The 19,883-nt window shown below is 47.2% G+C and overlaps 1 protein-coding gene across 5 annotated transcripts in view; it reads right to left on the bottom strand.

Annotated features, from left to right (window-relative positions):
• The window catches only part of LOC310888893 (ubiquitin-associated protein 1-like), a 101,148-nt gene that overhangs the window by 25,158 nt on the left and 56,107 nt on the right, over window positions 1-19,883 (bottom strand). For all 5 annotated transcript variants that reach the window (XM_083852524.1, XM_083852522.1, XM_083852525.1 and 2 more), the window contains exons 5-7: window positions 10,414-10,449; window positions 9,744-9,941; window positions 8,274-8,375 (exon numbers count right to left, since the gene is read on the bottom strand). In XM_083852524.1, the coding sequence (XP_083708650.1) occupies window positions 8,274-8,375; window positions 9,744-9,941; window positions 10,414-10,449 (336 nt within the window). The remainder of the gene's footprint in view (window positions 1-8,273; window positions 8,376-9,743; window positions 9,942-10,413; window positions 10,450-19,883) is intronic.

The raw sequence follows: 19,883 nt of genomic DNA, 5'->3' as shown, positions 1-19,883 counted from the left end.
AGAGCCTATTACGGCTGTCACTTTAGCCACTCTGATGATTCTGGGGGCTGCAGGAGCCGGAACTGAAATTACCTCTCTGGTAAAACAAAGCCAAGAATTTACCTCTCTACGCATTGCTGTAGATGAGGATTTGGCCCGTATCGAGCAATCTGTATCAGCTTTAGAGAAATCTGTACGACAAAATCGTAGGGGATTAGATGTGATTTTTCTACAACAAGGAGGATTGTGTGCAGCCCTACGAGAGGAGTGTTGTGTATATGCAGATCATACTGGAGTAGTAAGGGATACAATGACTAAATTGAGAGAAGGGTTAGAAAAACGAAAAATAGAAAATGAAGCCCACCAGAACTGGTATGAATCCTGGTTTAATTACTCACTTTGGCTCACTACACTGCTATCAACTATAGCAGGACCTTTGTTGCTGCTCATATTAACACTAACTTTTGTACCATGTATATTCAATCGAATAATCGCGATTGTAAAAAAACCGATTAGAGGCAGCTCACCTTATGCTTGTGCGTGCGAAATATGAATCTCTTGAACAGGAGGAGGATGACGCAGAAACTTTAATATTGAGCAAACAAGTGCTTCAAAAATTCATCAATGAACAAAATATGTTAGAAAAAGAAAAAGGAGGGATTGTGATAAATTAGCGGGTGTTTGTTCATTGTCTTTAAAAGGAATTCAGAGGATCTGCTGAGAAGATAAGGTTTTGCAATTTACGACCTTGTTAAGGGGGAAGACTAAGCAAGTAGATAGTGGGGTGGGGGTGTTGGATAAACATCCTTGGTAAAACAAAGACTCTGTGAAATACTGTTTCCCGCTTCACTACCCTCCCCCTTGAACACGAGCACAATGCATGATCATTGAAAGAAAAACAACGACCCCCAACAACGAACTGCACAGCTTCAGAAGGTCCAACAAGTCCTGACAAGCCGAAACTTGGATGCTATAAAACGGCGACACTGAAAAGGGAAAGTTGCGTGCTGTGGTGGAGCGGAGACTCCCCAGCCGCCCAGCGCTGTTTTGCTTGTGCCTGCTTACTTAATTAATAAAATATTTCTGATAGACCAAGAAATTTGTATGGTCTCACTTATAACATGCCTCAGGTACCAAAAGCAAAGACCCTATCCCCAATTTCGAATTAGATTCAATCAGCATTTCTTTTATAACGGGGACCCCAAACAGTTCCCCTTTAGCCCCAATCACCTGTACCTTCTCAGTCGATATATTACACCCCGGAGGCAGAACTTGGACTGTAGATCTTTCAGCCCCTGTATCTATGAGAAACTCCACCTCCTTTCGCTGGGGACCTACTTTTAATTTTATCAAGGGTTCAGTGGTATTCCAGGTCCCCAGCAAATAGAGCCCCTGACACCCCTAATCTTCCTTGAACATTTTCTCATCAGCCAACCTCTGTCGACATTCCCTTTTCATGTGACCCTTTCTATTACAGTAAAAGCAAGTCACGTCTCTCGGTCTGCGAGCAATTGACCTGTCCCCCCCCTTGCTTCCGATAAGCCACTCCAGACCCTTGTTTATGCTCAATCATCCTCTGTCCTTCTCTGACCGCTGCCACCATCATTCGCACTTGTTTTTTCTCCTTCTCATTCTCTCTCCTGACAAACACTTTCTGTGCTTCCCTTAACAACTCGTCCAGACCCCGAGCCTGCCAATCTTCTATCTTCTCTAATTTCTTCCTAATATCCGGCCAAGATTTTGCCACGAATTGAGTTTTCAGTAGGGCCTCCCCCACAGGAGTCCCCGGATCCACCCCCGAATACAGCTGCAGACTTTTACGCAGCCTCTCTAGCCACTCCGTCGGGGTTTCATCTTTTTTTTGCTGTTCGCTAAAGGCCCTATTAATGTTGTGACCTCTCGGGACTGATTCCCTAATCCCTTGTATAATAATGATTCTTAGATCCTGCATATGACCACGGTGTACGGGGTCCTGATTATTCCAATTAGGTCTCTGCAGTGGCCATTTGTGGGAATAGAAATGTTGTTTTTGCAGTGTTACATTGTATAGAAGGAAGGAATGTGGTATTGAGATATGCTTACAGTGATAAGAAAGCTCAGCAGGTGACCTCCTAAAATGCAGACAACCAGACTCCTTAGAGCGATCAGGTGAAAATCACTATGTTAAGTCAAGCCAGATAAGGGGAGAAAACATTACCATCTCAAAAACAGGCCGGCAGCTGAAGGCCAGGCATTGTCTGTGAAGCATCAGATAGATTGTGAACCTGGATTACCCACTCCAGTGGGGAAACAGGGGAGGGTCCTGTCATCAAAAAGTATATAAACTATGTTTTTGGAACCAGTAGGTGCACTCTCCTGCTTGTGGGGCGCCCGCCATTGCAATCGCGAATAAATTACTACTTCACTGAGATCCTCGCCTGAGCCTAAGTTATTGGCTATGGAGTGTTTCTCACAATTTGGGGGCTCGTCCGGGATCCAGTCACCTACCGGGGAGCCCCACCGCCGCAGCAGCAGGAAGGCATGCCGCGCTGATTTCAGTGGTCCTGTGCATCGACGGTGGCGGTTCTGCGGAGAGCTGACAGAGGGCCCGAGACTGATTAAAGAGGCAGGATCCGTGAAGTAGTGGGGAAAGGAAGAAGGTAGGCACTCCGGGTTTTAAGAATTGATCCGGTAACTCTGTGCACAGACCAAGGTAAGAAATATTAAGTATTGCCTTGGGGGTCGGGTGAGACTCTGTGTGATGTGTGATTGAGACGTACTTTTGTACGGAGCGAGTGTGGAGTCCTGATCTGCGGTTCCGTAACTCCGCGAGGGGCGCGGCCAGAGACGGATGAAGCGTGAGATAAGGGAGAGAAACGAAGAGTCTCGGGAAATTTGGTGTATGATAAGCCCTTGCACAGGGAAGTGCTTGGCAGTACACCAGGGAAATTTGGTGTGCGGTAAGCCTCGCACGGGGAAGTGCTTGGCAGTACACCAGGGAAATTTGGTGTACATTAATCCTTGCACGGGGAAGTGCTCGGAAGTACACCAGGGAATCTGGTAAACTCATAGGTGTGCGGTATCCCTTGCACGGGGAAGTGCTTGGCAGTACACCCCAATTTTCCTGAATAGGAAAAATGGGAAATATGAGTTCCAGGGGACAGGGAGATATCCCTGGGGGAGTGCCTACCGAAAGTTCTTCCTGAAGAATTATAAGAAATTGGAAAAATAATCTCAAAATTAGAGGAGATGGTAAAAAAAAAAAATGAATATGGTTAAATATTGTGTATTAGTCTGGACAAAAGAACCAATTAAGGAAACAGCAGTATTTTGGCCAAAATACAGGCCTGATGAAAATTCAGGCTTTAAATTTATGTGTAAACAATAAGATTCCTTTTTTTTTGGAGGAAGAGCCAAGTTATGCTCCCTATAATCCTAATATTGCACCGGTGGCAGCAGCAGTCGCTCCAGGAAAGGAGACAGGGACTGCAATTAACACTGTCCCTAGAGAAGAGCGTACTCTAGGCTCTGGCAAGAATTAGAACAAGGTAGAAGAGGTACTGAGAATTTTGCCTTCCCTGATACTAACAGTACTAACACTAACTGTGTATCCTCTTAAGTGAACTTCCCCCCCCTCCTTACCAGCAGAGAGGTTAGGAGTTTCCTAGGACCTAACTTATACTCTTGGGGAGGGGGAATTATGTATATAAATATGTTGTTTACAGGGAAAGAAATGGGAATGATCAGGAGGAGAGATGCTATACAAAAATGGGAAAGAGCTCATCCTCCAGGACCAGGGGTAATACCGGCATGGCAGAAATAACCACTTGCCGATCCTGGCTGGAATAATAATAGTGTGCAACACAGAAATCATATGAGAGACTTGGGGTCAAAATGAGAAAGTACTTGGGGATGAATCCTGAGGCCCTGAGAGCAAAGATATATTCACCTCTGACTGGAAAGACTCTGAAGTGGGGGCGGAAGCAACAATACATATGGACAGTTTTACCTCAGGGGTTTACAGGGCCACCGATTAATTTGGGCAAAGTTCTAGAACAGATTTTGGAGCAATTCCAACCTCCCGAGGAGGAATTTCTATTACAAAATGTGTATGATCGTTTATCGTCAGGACAGGAGAAAACAGTTGTGAAGGAAGCTACTAACAAGCTATTCAACTTTCTGGGAAAGCAGGGCTTGGGAGTATTGAAAAATAAATTACAATATGTAGAAAGAGAAGTCAGGTATTTAAGGCATCTAATGTCTGAGGGAAAACGGAGAATAAATCCAGAGAGGATTCAGGGAATTGTTGAAAACTAAGAAAGAACTAAAAAGTTTTTAAGAGAGATTTCTTTAAGGAATCAGGAGCCACGAAGTCTGAGGGAAAATGGATACTCCCTGATGGGAGAGAAATGCTGAATAAAGCACCAATGAGGCAAATATTAATCATTTTACATCAAGAGAGTCATTGGGAGGTGCAAGCAATGTGTGATGTTGTGCTAAGACAGTATGTCTGTGTAGGAATATACACTTTAGTGAAGCAAATATGCAGAGGATGTACCATATGTCAAAGGGTAAATAAAAAGGTCATCCGTAACTCACCTAGAGGGGGACGGGAGCCAGGGATTCGACCTTTCCAAAGTATACAGGTAGACTTTACTGAGTTACCTAAAGGAGGGAGATTTAAGTACTTGTTTGTCCTAGTTGACCACGTGACTGGATGGGTGTAAGCTTTCCCCTCCGTATCTGCCACTGCAAACACGGTGGCTAAGGTATCACTGGAGCAAATAGTCCCTAGATATGGGATAGCTGAAAACATTGATTCAGATCAAGGAAGTCATTTCACTTCACAAGTACTGCAAGGGTTAATGCAGGCCTTAGAGATTGAGTGGGATTTTCACACCCCCTGTCACCCCTCCTCTTCTGGGAAGGTAAAGCGAATTAACCAGACATTAAAGAAGAAATTAACTAAATTAGCGTTAAAAACCCAACTTCCTTGGGTAAAATGTTTACCTTTAGCACTCCTACAGGTTCAAACAGCACCAAGAAACGATATAGGAATTTCACCGTATGAGATGCTGTTCGGATTACCCTATCTGGGCAGAAGGGATGAGATACCACAATTCGAAACAAGAGAGTTTTCTTAAGAACTGTATTCTGGGGTTGTCCTCTTCTTTGTCATTTCTCAGGACCCGTGGGAAATTGGGTCCTGATTCAGACCTGGAAAGGATCAACTCCGGCCTGAATGGGAAGGACACTTCCAAGTACTACTAACCACTGAAACAGCCATAGGAACTGCGGAAAAAGGTTGGACTCACTATACTCGAGTGAAGGCATCTGTCGACCCTAGTACCGGGAAAGTTGTTCCTACAGAAGACTTGTTGAAAAATAAAATCAAAAAGAAAAACGTCATAGTGGACTCTGAGCAGGATAAGAGCTTGCAATTGTAAACTAACCTTTTATTTTCACAGGTAACTAATGAGTGTGACTTGTGATTGAGAGAAAGGACAGACCTATAGTGAATTGAAGTGTTCCCAAGGGGGGTTTGTTATAGTAGTAGTGTATATCTTATTCTTTGTATTGATAATTATTTGGAAACCTAAGGTTTAAAAATAATGACAGGGAAAAATCAATTATTAATTTTGCTTTTAGTGATTGTAGGCCTCAGAGAAAGCCTTGGTCAATCGGCAACTTGGAAAAGGCATGACCAGATAATAGTAAGATGGGATACCCCATAAAAATATGGGTGAATGTGACAGAGGGTTATGTACCACAATCTGTCACGTTTGATGCTTGTGAGGTGTCAGGTTGTGGAGATTTAAATGCCCAACGACAATTGAGCAGAGGGAACAAATAACTGGTAGAGACCCAACAGCCAGATTGAGAATAGCTGTATGGAAACGATCCTCTATTGCCATCAGAGAAAGGGAGAAACTCAAGGAGAAAACAGGAGAGAAAACAGGAGGCCCTCTTTGAAATGCAGCAGTTCAAACATTTGAGATTGAAACAGCGTATGGGGATGTGAATGCCTGGATAGAATGGGTCAAATATACTGTCCAGAGTCTCAACCATAGCAATTGCTATGCTTGTGCCTCGGGATGACCGATTGCCCAGATAGTGCCCTGCCCATTGGGGTGGACCAAGGATTCCCAGGGGATGCGATGTATGATTGCATTGTACCAAGAAAAGACTGCCTGGGGAAATGAGGCCTGTAAGTCTCTCTCTTTGCTATTCCCTTCCTTGCGTGATAGCAGTATCAGGGCTCCCCCTGTATTCTCCACAGCTATAGGTAACCATACAGCTTGCCTCTCACGGCAGGGTGTGAGTGCTACCCGGCATCTGGGAGAATTTGCCTTGTGCACGAGGACCTTGAATGCTACCGAGGACTTGATGGGAAACTATTCAAGACTTGAGATCCCCAGGGCAAATCTCTGGTGGTACTGTGGAGGGAAGATCTTACGGTCCATCCTGCCATCTAACTGGGGAGACACTTGTGCACTTGTTCAATTAGCTATACCCTTCACCCTGGCATTTGAAAGAGAAACATCACAAATACCCAGAAGAAGTAAAAGAAGCTTAGGAGTATCATTTGATGATAGAGCGTACATAGATTCTATTGGGGTGCCTAGAGGAGTTCCCAATGAACAGGAAGCCAGGAATCAAATTGCTGCAGGGTTTGAGTCACTGTTCTGGTGGGTAACAATTAATAAAAATGTGGGTTGGATTAATTATATCTATTATAATCAGCAGAGATTCATAAACTATACAAGAGATGCGATAAGAGGAATCGCTGAACAACTAGATGCCACCAGCAAAATGGCTTGGGAAAACAGAATAACATTAGATATGATTCTTGCGGAGAAAGGTGGTGTGCGCGTGATGCTGGGCAACCGTTGTTGTACTTTTATCCCTAACAATACTGCCCCGGATGGCACAGTAACTAGAGCATTGCAAGGGCTTACCACCCTTGCCAATGAATTGGCAGAAAACTCAGGAGCAGACACTTCCATCACAGGATGGTTGGAATCTTGGTTTGGTAAATGGAAAGGGATGGTAGTGTCCATATTTACATCCTTGATTGTAGTAGCAGGAGTTTTGACAGCCATTGGTTGTTGCATTATCCCCTGTGTAAGGGGACTTGTCCAGCGGTTAATTGAAACTGCACTTTCGAAACAAATGACCATGGATCCACCACCCTACTCAGATAAGATGATGATATTAGAGGAAATAGAAAGCAAAGAAAGTGAAGAAGAGGAAGACATCTACCAAATTACACCTTAGAGAAAAATTTTGCAAAAATCAACAAATTATAAAAAGAAAAAAGGGGGGAATTGTGGGAATAGAAATGTTGTTTTTGCAGTGTTACATTGTATAGAAGGAAGGAATGTGGTATTGAGATATGCTTACAGTGATAAGAAAGCTCAGCAGGTGACCTCCTAAAATGCAGACAACCAGACTCCTTAGAGCGATCAGGTGAAAATCACTATGTTAAGTCAAGCCAGATAAGGGGAGAAAACATTACCATCTCAAAAACAGGCTGGCAACTGAAGGCCAGGCATTGTCTGTGAAGCATCAGATAGATTATGAACCTGGATTACCCACTCCAGTGGGGAAACAGGGGAGGGTCCTGTCATCAAAAAGTATATAAACTGGGTTTTGGAACCAGTAGGTGCGCTCCTGCTTGTGGGGCACCCGCCATTGCAATCGCGAATAAATTACTACTTCACTGAGATCCTCGCCTGAGCCTAAGTTATTGGCTACGGAGTGTTTCTCACACTGGCATACACTAAAAAGCAGTTCTGCTGTCCTCTGTTCCTGCCTCTGTAACTTTGGTGCTGGCAAAGCATCCACACCATAAACCACAAAAGCTGTTTTTTCCAGCTTCTTTCAGACAGAGCCCTAACCCAATTTGGCAGGCAGATGTATTTGTACAGTGGAGAAAATTTACAGCCACGGCAAGCTGGAAGGATTTTGATGATAATTTGCTGCTTCTGAAGTTAACTCTCTCTGTACTGAGCACCTTGCTCAAAAGACAACACTGTGGTTTAGAACGTTGCCATCAAAATAAGCAGGGTCTTTAAAAAGAGCTTGTCCCCATAAAAATGCATGCGAGTAGGGGTAATAAACCAATAAACCAATGCAGAAGAAATCTAATGTTTTAACATATTCCCTTCATCACTACAAGAATGTTCTTTGGCAGCCAGTTTTGACAACAAGGCAGCATTACCATGGAGATAGAATTACACCAACCACTTCATTGTGCTGGAATTCCCCTTCATGGTGCATTCTCACTATTGCGGAGCACATGGCGCTCTCACCTTCTCCTCTGAACACTGATGCATTTCCAAAGCTGCTTCAACAAGAAGTGGATCAAAGCCCTTCTCGCAAAGCTGTCCGTGTGCAAACAGGTAATCCAAAACCTGCAGGGAACAAAACAAAGAAGTTTGCAGAGCTGCATTCACAGCACAGAGTCGTGCACCTCAATACGTGCAGAGGAACTGAGCACAACTCTGTCCCAGGCTTCACCAGGAACCGAGACAAAGCTCTTCCTACTCTATCTTGAGACGCTCTTTGTGCAAGAGCTTGTTCAAAAAAACAGCAAACAAGTCCTTCTGTCTTTGTGCTCTCCCATCAGCTTCATCTTTCACTCCAGTCAAACAGCCTTCCTTCTCTAGCCTTCCATTCTGAATCACTCAGGAGGCAGAAATTTAAGATTAACAGTGCTTTTTATACTGTGAATTTTTAAGGTGGTACCGTAGGCCAGCAATCAAGCTACATCAGCTTTTAGTTTCCTCTCAGCCAGAAGACCTAACGCAATCTGAAAGCAGTCAGCTTCTTAAGATCACCTCAGCATACTGCTGAGCAAGCTGCAGATCCCAGCTTACATGCCCAGAAACTACTGCCACATTTCTTATTCATTCTCAGCTTTGAGAGGTAGGGGTGAAAGTCTGACAGGTAGGAGAAAGGTAGTGCTAGGAATGAGATAGAAAGCAGCATGCAAATACTGCAGGATTTGAAACTGCCCTCCGAAGGGACATTCCTTCTGTTTGGCACTACAGCTCCTCACACAGATTAAAGTGCTCTTGATTTATAGGCAGGGGGCAAGCAGAGCAGCTCTACCAGCAGCCAAATCCTACACAGCACAGGAGCTACCGGAATGCTCCTCCTGCCGAGGCAACGCTCTGCGCAGTGCACAGGGAGCACGGGGCCAGCACAGAAAGCCTGGCCACGCTCCTCTGGCTTCAAAACGTTGCTTTGTTTGAAGCTGATCCAAGACCCAGAGCCACACTTCACCCTGCCACACTTTATGCTCCGTGACATGGTTTTAGCAAGCGTTTGAGGCAACACATGGCAGGAAGCACCACAGTCAGAGCACACAAAAAGTCAGTCACTGGTGCCTCACGAGCCTTTCGTGGCTGTAGTAAGCCTGCAGGGGCCCATCTCTCTACAGGGAGAGGCATCATCAGAGTAACCCCTTGTGCTCAGAACAGGGAAGGTGCTTTGCTTTTTGGTCACGCAGCACTAAAGGCATGGATCCATACCAAGCTTCCCAAGGATTGTTCTGTGACTCCTAGGAAGACTGTGCTGACTGAAGCAGATTAACGGAAAGTTATGCAGATGTTCTTTGGTTTGGGAAGACTTTTCTGCCAGGTGAAAACTTCTGGGGCAGTTCTGCAATTCACTGTTAGAATAAAGTGCCCTCCCCCTCCATTTTGCAAAGCTAAGGCTGTTTCTCAGCAGAATCAGCACCCACTCAAAGGTTTCTCTCTTCCTGCAAAAGCTCTTACCTGGTCTATGTTCTGTCCCTTCTTCTTCATGGCTTTCAGGACGTTCTCAGGCGAGTACCCCATGTTGACGACGGTCTCTACACACTGCCTCTCGCTAGCGGAGAGGGCCTGCTGTATGTCAGGAGCAGGGCCACATGACCGCTTTGCGCAGCTGGTGTTGTTGGGCACTTGAGACGCTGGGAAGTTTTGGTGCATTACCTACAAGGGAAAACCCAGAGGCTTAGGTGATGGTCATCTTTTGCATCCATGTCCCCATTCCTGGCTACTGCAGGACTAGGACACCCCACAAAATTAGGTAACTGGAGACTTCCAAGGCTGTGCTGGGGAAGTTGCTCACTGGTAGGATGAAACCAAGCACTTTATGTAGTCTGACTCCTACCACACCCTTTTTACCCTCAAAAAGACATTTGATTACCCAGATTTCTTGTTACATACCCTCTCTTACTGGCAGGACTGAAACTTTCTCACACCCAACCTTTCCAACAGTAAAGGTCCTTATGATATGGGAAAGCCCTTTACCCTGGAAGAAGCAAGGGATTGCTTCCCTCACCCTGCAGTTCACTCATCACCTATGATTTTCTGTACTCAGAGGAATGTTACCTCTGGAAACACCCCAGCAGCATTTTACAAATACCACGCAATGCAAGCACACAGCAAGGTGGGAACTTACCATAGGCATTTCTGTTTCCTTGTTGTCTGGGTGTACCTGTTGGACAACACATGAACAAGGTGATGAACATTACACACAAGCAGAGTTTGCTACAGCTGGAGAAAAAGGTTTCAGGGAAGAGACTGGGGACTGTGTCTACTGTACTGGAGAGACCTGTGGCCTGATCAGTAATCCACATGAGATGCAGAGGTTATGCAGTTGTGTGTAGTTATAACATAATCATAAGGATTGTTTGTTCTGCTCTCAAAGCACTGCATTTCGCATGCTGTATATGAGCAAAACGGCACAACGGCTAAACGCACGTGGTTTCCCACCAGCATCCAATACTGTCCCATCCCCAGCATAGGGCTAACAACACCTATCTCTGACAGTAAAAATTTGTCATGGTTTCAGCTAGGATGGAGTTAATTTTCCTCCTAGTAGATGGTAGGGTGCTATGTTTTGGATTTAGGATGAGAAGAGTGCTGATAACATGCTGATGTTTTAATTGTTGCAGAGCAGTGCTTACACCAAGCCAAGGACTTTTCAGCTTCTCGCTCTGTCCTGCCAGCGAGCAGGCTAGGGGTGCAGCAGGAGCTGGGAGGGGACAGACCCAGGACAGCTGACCCAAACTGGCCAAAGGGGTATTCCATACCATCTGACGTCATGCTGAACAATTAATATGGGGTGGCTGGCCGGGGTGGGGGGGCCGGCTGCTCAAGGATAGGCTGGGTATTGGTTAGCGGGTGGTGAGCAATTGCATTGTGCATCACTTGTTTGTACACATTGTTAGTAGTAGTACTATTATCATTATTATTATTTTCCTTTCTTTTCTGTCCTAATAAACTGTCTTTATCTCAATCCACAGGCTTCATTTTCCTGATTCTCTCCCCCATCCCAGAGAGGGAGGGGGGAGGGTGAGCGAACGGCTGTGTGGTGCTTAGCTGTCGGCCAGGTTAAACCACAACAGTCCTTTTGGCGCCCAACGTGGGGCACGAAAGGTTGAGATAACAACAGATCTGACTAGAGCATGTTAAAACAAGATTCTTATAAGCATTACATCAGTTTAACAGTTGCTAATCACAATGCCGATTTTTGTGATCTCAAGTCTGCTGTACCTGCTTTCCGAACTGAGTTATATAGCACATTATGTAGTGTATGCATTCCCTGTCGTGTTGCTTATCACTTCTGGGGGTTGGTATAGGGTTATTATTTTGCTGTGCTGTGTAACACTGGCTTACGATATGATAAAATTACCGGCCATGAGACTAATCCGGTATTTGTACTCAGCATTGCCATCAACTCCATGCTTTGGGAACCCTACCCTAGAAACTATTAATAATTACACCTTTCATGCTTTTTCTTCAGGGAGCCAATCATAGAATCATAGAATTGCCTGGGTTGAAAAGGACCTTAAAGATCATCTAGCTTCAACCCCCCCTGCTCTGGGCAGGGTTGCCAACCACTGGAGCAGGCTGCCCAGAGCCGCATCCAGCCTGGCCTTGAATGCCTCCAGGGATGGGGCATCCACAACCTCCCTGGGCAACCTGTTCCAGTGCCTCACCACCCTCTGAGTGAAAAACTTCCTCCTAATATCTAACCTAAATCTCCCCTGTCTTAGTTTAAAACCATTCCCCTTGTCCTATCACTACCAACACACGTAAACAGGCGTTCCCGCTCCTGTTTATACTCTCCCTTCAAGTACTGGAAGGCCGCAATGAGGTCTCCCCAGAGCCTTCTCTTCTCCAAGCTAAACAAGCCCAGTTCCCTCAACCTTTCTTCATAGGAGAGGTGCTCCAGCCCTCTGATCATCTTAGGGGCCCTCCTCTGGACTGTTCCAAGAGCTCTACATCCTTCTTGTGCTGGGGACCCCAGGCCTGCATGCAGTATTCCAGGTGGGGTCTCACAAGAGCAGAGTAGAGGGGGACAATCACCTCCCTCTCCCTGCTGGCCACCCCTTTTTTGATGCAGCCCAGGACATAGTTGGCCTTCCGGGCTGCAAGCGCACACTGCCAACTCATGTCCAGCTTCTCATCCATCAGGACCCCCAAGTCCTTCTCTGCAGGACTGCTCTCAAGTAATTCTTCGCCCAGTCTATATAAATACCTGGGATTGCCCCAGCCCAAGTGCAACACCTTGCACTTGGCCTTGTTGAACCTCATTAGGTTCACATGGGCACACCTCTCCAGCCTGTCCAGGTCCCTCTGGATGGCATCCCTTCCCTCTATTGTATCGACTGCACCGCTCAGCTTGGTGTCATCTGCAAACTTGCTGAGGGTGCATTCGATTCCATCTATGTCATTGATAAAAATGTTGAAGAGCACCGGTCCCAAGACCGACCCCTGAGGGACACCGCTTGTGACTGGCCTCCACCCAGACATAGAACCATTGACCACAACCCTTTGGCTGCGACCAGCCAACCAATTCTTTATTCACCTAACAGTCCATCGTTCAAATCCATACCTCTCCAATTCAGAGAGAAGATTGTGGTGAGGGACAGTATCAAAGGCTTTGCTCAAGTCCAGGTAGATGATATCCATCACCCTTCCTTTGTCCACCGATGCCATCACTCCATCATAGAAGGCCACCAGATTGGTTAGGCAAGATCTGCCTTTGGTGAAGCTGTGCTGGCTGTCTCGGATCACCTCTTTATCTCGTGCATGCCTTAACATGTCTTCCAGGAGGATCTGCTCCATGATTTTCCCAGGCACAGAGGTGAGGCTCACTGGCCTGTAGTTCCCTGGGTCTTCCTTTCTCCCTTTCTTAAAAATGAGAGTAATGTTTCCCTTTTTCCAGTCACCGGGGACTTCACCCGACAGCCATGATTTTTCAAATATCACAGAATATCACAGAATCGTCTAGGTTGGAAGAGACCTCCAAGATCACCTAGTCCAACCTCTGACCTAACACTAACGAGTCCTCCACTAAACCATATCACTAAGGGCTACATCTAAACGTCTCTTAAAGACCTCCAGGGATGGTGACTCAACCACCTCCCTGGGCAGCCCATTCCAATGCCTAACAACCCTTTCAGTAAAGAAGTTCTTCCTAATATCCAACCTAAACCTCCCCTGGCGCAACTTTAGCCCATTCCCCCTCGTCCTGTCACTAGGCACGTGGGAGAATAGACCAACCCCCACCTCCCTACAGCCTCCTTTAAGGTACCTGTAGAGAGCGATGAGGTCTCCCCTGAGCCTCCTCTTCTCCAGGCTAAACAACCCCATCTCCCTCAGCCGCTCCTCGTAAGACTTGTTCTCCAGACCCCACACCAGCTTCGTTGCCCTTCTCTGGACTCTCTCAAGCACCTCCATGTCCTTCTTGTAGCGAGGGGCCCAAAATATGATGGAGAGCGGCTCAGCAACCACATCAGCCATCTCTCTCAGCACCCTGGGATGTATACCATCTCGCCCCATGGACTTATACACATCCAATTTCCTTATGTAGTCCCAGACTTGTTCCACTGTCACAGTGGGACGGAATCTGCTCCTCTCACCCTCTCCTCGAGGTTCAGGGTCCTGACAGACATAGGAAACTTGACCACCAGTGAAGACTGAGACAAAGCACTTATTGAGTACCTCAGCTTTTTCCATGTCTGAGGAAGCCAGTTCTCCTGTCTCGTTTATCAGAGGGGGAACACTCTCCTTGGCCTGTCTCCTCCTGCCTATTTATCTGTAGAACCCCTTCTTGTTATTCTTCACATCCCTTGCCAAGTTCAGCTCCATCTGTGCCTTGACTTTCCTGATCCTGTCTCTACACATCCGGACGACACCCCTGTATTCCTCCCAGGCTACACAACCCTGCTTCCACTTCCTGTACATTTCCCTCTTTTCCCTCAGTTTAAGCTGCAGGTCCTTGCTCAGCCATGCCGGTCGCCCGTCTCCTCTGCTCGATTTCTTCTGCTGGGGGATGGAGAGCTCTTGCGCTCTCAGAAGGGTGTCCTGAAAGATCTGCCAGCTCTGTTCTGTTCCTATGCCCTCAAGGACAGTTTCCCGGGGGATCCCAGCCAGTAATTCCTTGAGCAGCCGGAAGTTTGCTCTCCTCAAGTTCAGGGTCCTGACTCTGCTTTTTGCCAGACCCATATTCCTCAAGATCACAAACTCCACCAGGGCATGTTCGCTACAGCCCAGGCAGCCTCCAGTCTTAACCTCTCTAATGCTCTCTTCCACGTTGGTGAGCACCTGGTCTAGTAAGGCTTCACGTCAGGTCGGTCCGTCTATTACCTGGACCAGGAAGTTATCTTCAACAGACTCCAGGAATCTCCTGGATTGCCTGGAACCTGCAGTGCCGCTACCCCCAGCAGATACCCAGGTGGTTGAAATCCCCCATCAGGACAAGAGCTTGTGAGTGTGACAGTTCTTGCAGCTGAAGCAAGAAGGCCTCGTCAACAGACTTCCCCTGATCAGGTGGCCTGTAGCAGACCCCAACCACTAGATGTCCTTTACTGGACGGATCCTTGATTTTCACCCACAGGCTCTCGACCTGGTCATGGCTGTTTCTCAGGCACAGCTCTTCACAATCTATCCACTTCCTAACACAGAGGGCAACTCCTCTTCCCCTCCTTCCTTGCCTATCACTTCTGAACAGTTTGTAGCCATCAACGGCCACACTCCAGTCATGGGAATCATCCCACCAGGTTTCCATGATGGCAACTACATCATAGTTTCCTACTAGCACAGTGGCTTCCAGCTCCTCCTGTTTGTTACCCATACTGCATGCATTAGTGTAAATGCACCTCAGCTGGGCCACCTTTTGGGAGGGAGAAACCCTAATACCCTCCTGACCACACTCAGGTGTTTCCATAGTTACCAACCTCTCACCAACCCTTGTGTCCTTCTTGCGAAATGTTCTGTCATCCTCATCCTTCACAAAGACACAAGACTGCGAGGTCTTGCTAGCATATTCCTCACCCAGAAGAACTGGCATGTCACATTCAGGCTCCTTTCTAGTGTCCCTGGTTCCACCCCCACCCCCCTTCATAAATCAATCAATGCAGGGGTCAGGGGAAGATGTTTTTTCCCATTTGTTCACTCTCCCTTTCTTCTCCTCCAGGCGAGTTATGGTAGCTTACCAAAACTTTGAATATCCTTGGGATGTCCAGACCAGCATGTTCTCATTGTTATGTCTCCTGAATGCACTTCAGGTTTTGTCTAAGGTTAAACAAATACTTAAGAGTGTCATCCAGAGATCTGTCCTGAGGCAGGATAGTTATGAGTGGCAGGGAGAGTGGGGGGATATGGGCAGGCATCTAGAGCAGTGTGCACCTTCATGTGCTTTGGAAATTTACCCCCGAACAACTGCAAAATCCTAAAAAACTGGTAGAGTGCTTGAAAAAGGTGTGTCATCGCCCTGGCAGCACCAGACATACACAAATCACTGCAACGTGCTGGGGCTTGGCCTATGCTTACTGAGCTGCACTCAATGCCAATATAACCCCAGTGACAGACCGTGCTGCCACTTCAACCCCTGAGACAGGCCCAGCAGTCACTCCAAGCCCTACATTGGGCCCCAAGGGTGAGCCAGGGAAACAAACTGTACCAGTGTCAGTTGCACCGGTAACCAAGATGAAAAAATGGTTCAGAGAGTCACATTGTTTAGAACACAGAAAAACTCCTGCTAAGACTAAGCATGGAGAAGACGAGGCCGGGCCATCAGAGGACCAGGAGGATGAAGATGAGGATGTCGCAAAAACAACAGTAACTACCAGAACCCTATACCAGTGTCAGCTACGAGATGTGCGAAAAGATTTTGGTCGCTGCATAGGTGAGCAGCTTGTCACCTGGCTGCTCCGGTGCTGGGACACCGGAGCCAATTGTGTGGAATTAGAGGGCAGGGAAGCCAGGCGGCTGGGATCCCTTGCTAGAGACGCAGGCATTGACAAAGCAATTGGAGATGGAGCATGATCTCACAGCCTCTGGAGGTGCCTCCTGTCAGCTGTGAAGGAAAGGTATCCCTTCAAGGAAGAACTTGCATGTCTTCCAGGCAAGTGGACCACTATGGAGAAGGGAATCCAGTACCTGAGGGAATTAGCCGTACGGGAGGTGATTTATAGGGACCTAGACAACGAACAAATATCCACAGATCCAGATGCAGTCCAGTGTACACGACCCATGTGGCGGAAGTTTGTACGGAGTGCACCATCATCATATGCCAGCTCATTGGCAGTAATGGCCTGGAAAGATGATGAGGAACCCACAGTGGATGAAGTGGCTAAACAACTCCGGCAGTACGAAGAAAGTCTCTCCTCTTCCCTACAGGCCTGCGTCTCGGCTGTGGATAAACCTTTGGAAGAGGACCACCAACTTAAAGAGAATTTATCTTCCTCCCCACCTGAATGAACCAGTGTCTCAGCTATTAGGGGTAAACGTCCATCTGTGCAAGGAAGACGATATAATGGGTACACACCCCGTGCCACCCTGTGGTTTTACCTACGTGACCATGGAGAGGACATGAGAAAATGGGATGGAAAATCTACCTTGACCCTAGAGGCACGGGTACGTGAGTTGCAAGGAAAAACAGTCACAAAAGAGGGGGTTCTCTGAGAAACTTGCTGCTCCTATTTCCAGCCAGGGGGAGGAAAGGGACAATCGAGTTTATTGGACTGTGTGGATTCGATGACCTGGCATGTCAGACGCACTGAAATATAAGGCTTTAGTAGACACCGGTGCGCAGTGTACTGTAATGCCATCAAGCTATAAAGGGCCAGAGCCCATCTGTATTTATGGAGTGATGGGGGGATCCCAGCAGTTAACTGTATTGGAGGCTGAAGTGAGTCTAACCGGTAATGAGTGGCGAAAGCACCGTATTGTGACTGGCCCAGATGCTCCGTGCATCCTTGGCATAGACTATCTTAGAAGAGGATATTTCAAGGACCCAAAAGGGTTCCGCTGGGCTTTTGGCATAGCTGCCTGTTGTGGTTTAACCCGGCTGGCAGCTAAACACCACACAGCCGTTCGCTCACCCTCCCCCCTCCCTCTCTGGGATGGGGGAGAGAAACGGGAAAGTGAAGCCGGTGAGTTGAGATAAAGACAGTTTATTAAGACAGGAATATAATAATAACAATAATAATAATAATAGTGATAATGATAATAGTATTAATAATAATAATGTGTAAGAAAACAAGTGATGCACAATGCAATTGCTCACCACCCCCTGACCGATGCCCAGCCTATCCCCGAGCAGCCCGCCCCCCACCCCAGCCAGCCACCCCTATATATTGTTTAGCATGACGTCAGATGGTATGGAATACCCCTTTGGCCAGTTTGGGTCAGCTGTCCTGGGTCTGTCCCCTCCCAGCTCCTGCTGCACCCCCAGCCTGCTCGCTGGCAGGACAGAGCGAGAAGCCGAAAAGTCCTTGGCCTGGTGTAAGCACTGCTCTGCAACAATTAAAACATCAGCATGTTATCAGCGCTCTTCTCATCCTAATCCAAAACATAGCACCCTACCAGCTACTATGAGGGAAAATTAACTCTGTCCTAACTGGAACCAGGACACTGCCTTAGAGACAGAGGACATTAAACAGTTGTCTACCTTGCCCGGTCTCTCGGAGGACCCTTCTGTTGTGGGGTTGCTGAGGGTTGAAGAACAGCAGGTGCCAATCGCCACCACAACTGTGCACCGGCGGCAATATCGCACCAACCGAGACTCCCTGATTCCCATCCATAAGCTAATTTGTCAACTGGAGAGCCAAGGAGTGATCAGCAAGACTCATTCACCTTTTAATAGTTCCATATGGCCAGTGCGAAAGTCTAATGGTGAGTGGAGACTAACAGTGGACTATCGTGGCCTGAACGAAGTCACGCCACCACTGAGTGCTGCAGTGCCGGACATGCTAGAACTCCAGTAGAACTGGAATCAAAGGCAGCCAAGTGGTACGCCAAAATTGATATCGCTAATGCATTTTTCTCCATCCCTCTAGCAGCACAGTGCAGGCCACAATTCGCTTTTACTTGGAGGGGTGTCCAATACACCTGGAATCGGCTGCCCCAGGGGTGGAAACACAGCCCTACCATTTGCCATGGACTGATCCAGTCTGTGCTGGAGCAGGGGGAAGCTCCTGAACACCTGCAATACATCGATGACATCATTGTGTGGGGTGACACTGCAGAGGAAGTTTTCGAGAAAGGGAAGAAAATAGTCCAAATCCTTCTGAAGGATGGTTTTGCCATAAAACAAAATAAAGTCAAAGGACCTGCACGAGAAATCCAGTTTTTAGGAATAAAATGGCAAGATGGACATCATCAAATCCCAATGGATGTGATCAACAAAATAACAGCTATGTCTCCACCAACTAGCAAAAAAGAAACACAAACTTTCCTAGGTGTCGTGGGGTTTTGGAGAATGCACATTCCAAATTACAGTCTGATTGTAAACCCGCTCTACCAAGTAACCCGTAAGAAGAATGATTTCAAACGGGGCCCCGAGCAATGACAAGACTTTGAACGAATTAAACGGGAGATAGTTCATGCCCTTGGGCCAGTCCGAACAGGACCAGATGGAAGGAATGTGCTCTACACCGCAGCCGGGGAGAATGGCCCCACCTGGAGCCTCTGGCAGAAAGAACCTGGGGAAACTCGAGGTCGACCCCTGGGGTTTTGGAGTTGGGCATACAGAGGATCTGAGGCCCGCTACACTCCAACCAAAAAAGAGATATTGGCAGCATATGAAGGAGTTCGATCTGCTTCGGAAGTGGTCGGTACTGAAGCACAGCACCTCCTGGCACCCCGACTGCCGGTACTAGGCTGGATGTTCAAAGGAAGCACACATCATGCAACTGATGCTACATGGGTTGCAGTGATTACTCAGTGGGTTCGAATAGGGAACCCCAGTCGCCCAGGAATCTTGGAAGTTATGATGAAATGGCCTGAAGGCAAATACTTTTGGATATCACCAGAGGAGGAGGTGGCCCGTGCTGAAGAAGCCCCACTGTACAACAAGCTACCGGAAAATGAGAAGAAATATGCCCTGTTCACTGATGGGTCCTGTCGTATTGTGGGAAAGCATCGGAGATGGAAAGCTGCTGTATGGAGTCCTACACGACGAGTTGCAGAAGCTGCTGAGGGAGAAGGAGAATCGAGTCAGTTTGCAGAAGTGAAAGCCATCCACCTGGCTTTAGATATTACTGAACAAGAAAAGTGGCCAGTTCTCTATCTCTATACTGATTCATGGATGGTAGCAAATGCCCTGTGGGGGTGGTTACAGCAATGGAAGCAGAACAACTGGCAGCGCAGGGGCAAACCCATCTGGGCTGCTGCACTGTGGCAAGATATTGCTGCCCGGGTCGAGAACCTGGTTGTAAAGGTACGCCATGTAGATGCTCACGTGCCCAAGAATCAGGCTACTGAAGAACATCAAAACAACCAGCAGGTGGATCAGGCTGCTAAGATTGAAGTGGCTCAGGTGGACCTGGACTGGCAACATAAAGGTGAATTATTTATAGCCCGATGGGCCCATGACACCTCAGGCCATCAAGGTAGAGATGCAACCTACAGATG

This window comes from Anser anser (genome assembly GCF_964211835.1).
Source record: "Anser anser genome assembly, contig: SUPER_W_unloc_3, whole genome shotgun sequence".
NCBI classification, from domain to species: Eukaryota; Metazoa; Chordata; class Aves; order Anseriformes; family Anatidae; genus Anser; species Anser anser.
This window is presented reverse-complemented; position numbering and strand designations above follow the sequence as displayed.